Consider the following 614-nt stretch of genomic DNA (forward strand, 5'->3'; position numbering starts at 1 on the left):
AGAGTATTGTCAAACTATGATGCTGGATGACTGATTATTCGAATTAGAATACAAGCAATGTCTTTTTATTGCCACAAGCAAAGCATGCATTAGACCTCAACATGCATTTTACAAACAGACTTCGAATATGATGACATATAAACGCAAACAGCAGGACCAGCTCTCCTAGGAGACACAACGTCGACGGAATAAACGAAAGCCTTACTGCATGCTCCGCTCGGCGTCGCTTCCCCGCGCGACGCCGTAGGCGACGGCGCACACGGCGGGGGCGCCCCAGCCGAGCAGGTAGAACCATTTCATGATCTTGTCCTCGGCTACGAAAGCCACCACGAGCAGCGTGTGCAGGTACAGGCCCTCGCAGAACATCCAGAAATAGTTGGACACCATGAAGTAGTGGAGGAACACGTGCAACACTTGACATCCGGTCTGTAAAACGAGCACGTGCCATCTTTGCCGTGGCTATGGGAAGCGAGGTTACTGAGATGACAGCGATTGCCTAAGGGGCATTCTGTTACCTCACATACTTTAAACTCATTATGGCCACATATAGAGCTTCTCCTTTAGAAAGCTAGAGCAGTTGTGCTTATAATTTCATGGTTGATAACATGAGAATT

The 614-nt window shown here is 48.2% G+C and overlaps 1 protein-coding gene across 1 annotated transcript in view; it reads right to left on the reverse strand.

Moving 5' to 3' along the window:
• Nucleotides 1-614, reverse strand: part of LOC119587897 (calcitonin gene-related peptide type 1 receptor-like) — a gene marked incomplete at its 3' end in the record, with an annotated part of 193512 nt that overhangs the window by 5649 nt on the left and 187249 nt on the right. The window contains 1 exon segment of the mRNA XM_037936603.1: nucleotides 206-426. Within this exon segment, the coding sequence (XP_037792531.1) occupies nucleotides 206-426 (221 nt within the window).

Source organism: Penaeus monodon, chromosome 23, assembly GCF_015228065.2.
Source record: "Penaeus monodon isolate SGIC_2016 chromosome 23, NSTDA_Pmon_1, whole genome shotgun sequence".
NCBI classification, from domain to species: domain Eukaryota; kingdom Metazoa; phylum Arthropoda; class Malacostraca; order Decapoda; family Penaeidae; genus Penaeus; species Penaeus monodon.